The following is a 1,639-nucleotide window of genomic DNA, read 5'->3' as shown; positions in this document are numbered from 1 at the left end:
CCTGTTTCAATTTGGTTCAACCGTTTCTTTTAAATAAAGTATGATTTAAACCACATTTTGCGTTTCCAGTCTTGCTGGGGAATGACCGTAGAATAAAATAAAGAAAATATTGTATTTTTGCGGTTAGTTGGCCCACCAAATATTTAAAATAAAGAACTACTCATGACGCTTATTGTTGAAAGTATTAAATTGCATTGTTGCCAGTGATCGGTATTTCAAACAAAACAAAAATTCTAATGCATCAGTCAAGTACAATAAAACATTTGCCGTACAAAAATCTACCCATTCATCAATCGGTGTTGCAGTTCAACATCCATTTATTTATGTTACGCCAATTCTAACCGTCACTTTCGATTTCTTCTCTGTTCTCTCGCACTTTGCAGATGAATCTGACAATGAAGCTGCTGCTGATTCTTCTCTCATTCCTGCTGATTTATTCATCCGGTCATCGGATACAACTGTCCGACTCGATTCTGGATATCATCAACACCCGGCACGTCGAGCGGGTCCTGGCGGAGCGACGAATGAATGCCTCGCGGGAGGAGAAGCGATACCTGGTGCAGAACGAGCTGATGGACGAGGATGGTGCGACAGAGGACAGCAGCACTGGGGTTGACCTGTACCAGACGCCCGAGGTGGCGATCGATTTCGACTTCAACGGGCGGCGTCAGTCGGCTTCGGCCGTTGCATTCAACGAAACTGGCGGTGGAGGGGGCGGCTATCAGTACCAGTCTCCGGGGGGTTCCTCCTCCAACGCGGATATTTTGGCCGATTTGCAAGCCTACCACCGGGGAGACAAACTGCTTAAATCGAGTAAGAATGCACTGGTGGTGACGCGAAAGGAATACCTGAAGAAGGATTGGTGCAAGACGGAACCGCTGGTGCAGCGAATTCGGGAGGAAGGATGCCTTAGCCGGACGATCATCAATCGCTTTTGCTATGGGCAATGCAATTCGTTCTACATTCCAAAGTCGCCAAAGCGCAGGCGGCACCACGCCGGCGGAGGAGGTGCAAACGGTCGTCACACCGGCCACGGCGGTCATCACGGAGGCGGTGGCGGTGGCAGACGAGAGGTGGATTTGGACTTTGAAGATGAAGATTTGACGGGACCGGCGTTCCGCTCGTGCGCATTCTGTAAGCCCAAAAAGTTCACTTGGATTACAGTGACGCTGAGGTGTCCCTCGCTGGTGCCGCAATTGCGCCGGAAGCGCATCCAACGCATCAAGCAGTGCAAATGCATCGCCGAGCCGTTGAATTAGAGTCGTTGTTATTTTGTTAATATTAGTGTTGCTGCTGCTGGGGTGAGATGGAACGTGAAAGTGGAACGAGTGTGTGCGGTGATGGTGGCGGTAGCGGTAGCGACAGTGACGGCGGCGGCGGCGGCGGTGGGAGCAGCGTGCTTCGCCACTGTGTAGGATGATCGAGGCGCGCGCGAAAGTGACTGCCGAGTGCGGTTGAAACGCACTCGGTTTAGTGGGAGCAAGAGTAGGTTTTATTTTGTTTTTAAGTTTTTAGTTCTGTTTAATAGGTTTGTTTCGGTGTTGATACCTGTGAAATATCATTGGATATCCGCGTGCTGGTTGGTATTTGCAGCTGCGTGTTCGACAATGCCAGTTAAGATCTGTTCGACGATTGTGGA

At 49.7% G+C, this 1,639-nt stretch overlaps 1 protein-coding gene across 1 annotated transcript; it reads left to right on the top strand.

Moving 5' to 3' along the window:
* The first annotated feature begins 383 nt into the window (after window positions 1-383).
* Window positions 384-1,259, top strand: LOC128744117 (uncharacterized). Its single transcript, XM_053840902.1, has one exon. It carries the CDS (start codon window positions 384-386, stop codon window positions 1,257-1,259), a length of 876 nt encoding a protein of 291 aa, XP_053696877.1.
* The last annotated feature ends 380 nt before the right edge of the window (window positions 1,260-1,639 follow it).

Source organism: Sabethes cyaneus, chromosome 3 (genome assembly GCF_943734655.1).
Source record: "Sabethes cyaneus chromosome 3, idSabCyanKW18_F2, whole genome shotgun sequence".
NCBI classification, from domain to species: domain Eukaryota; kingdom Metazoa; phylum Arthropoda; class Insecta; order Diptera; family Culicidae; genus Sabethes; species Sabethes cyaneus.
The sequence above is the reverse complement of the archived record's forward strand: the minus strand, read 5'-3'. Positions and strand labels throughout refer to the sequence as shown.

What these genes read in the sequence shown, in the direction of transcription:
- LOC128744117 (XM_053840902.1), top strand. Translation starts at nt 384, where the DNA reads ATGAATCTGACAATGAAGCTGCTGCTGATTCTTCTCTCATTCCTGCTG.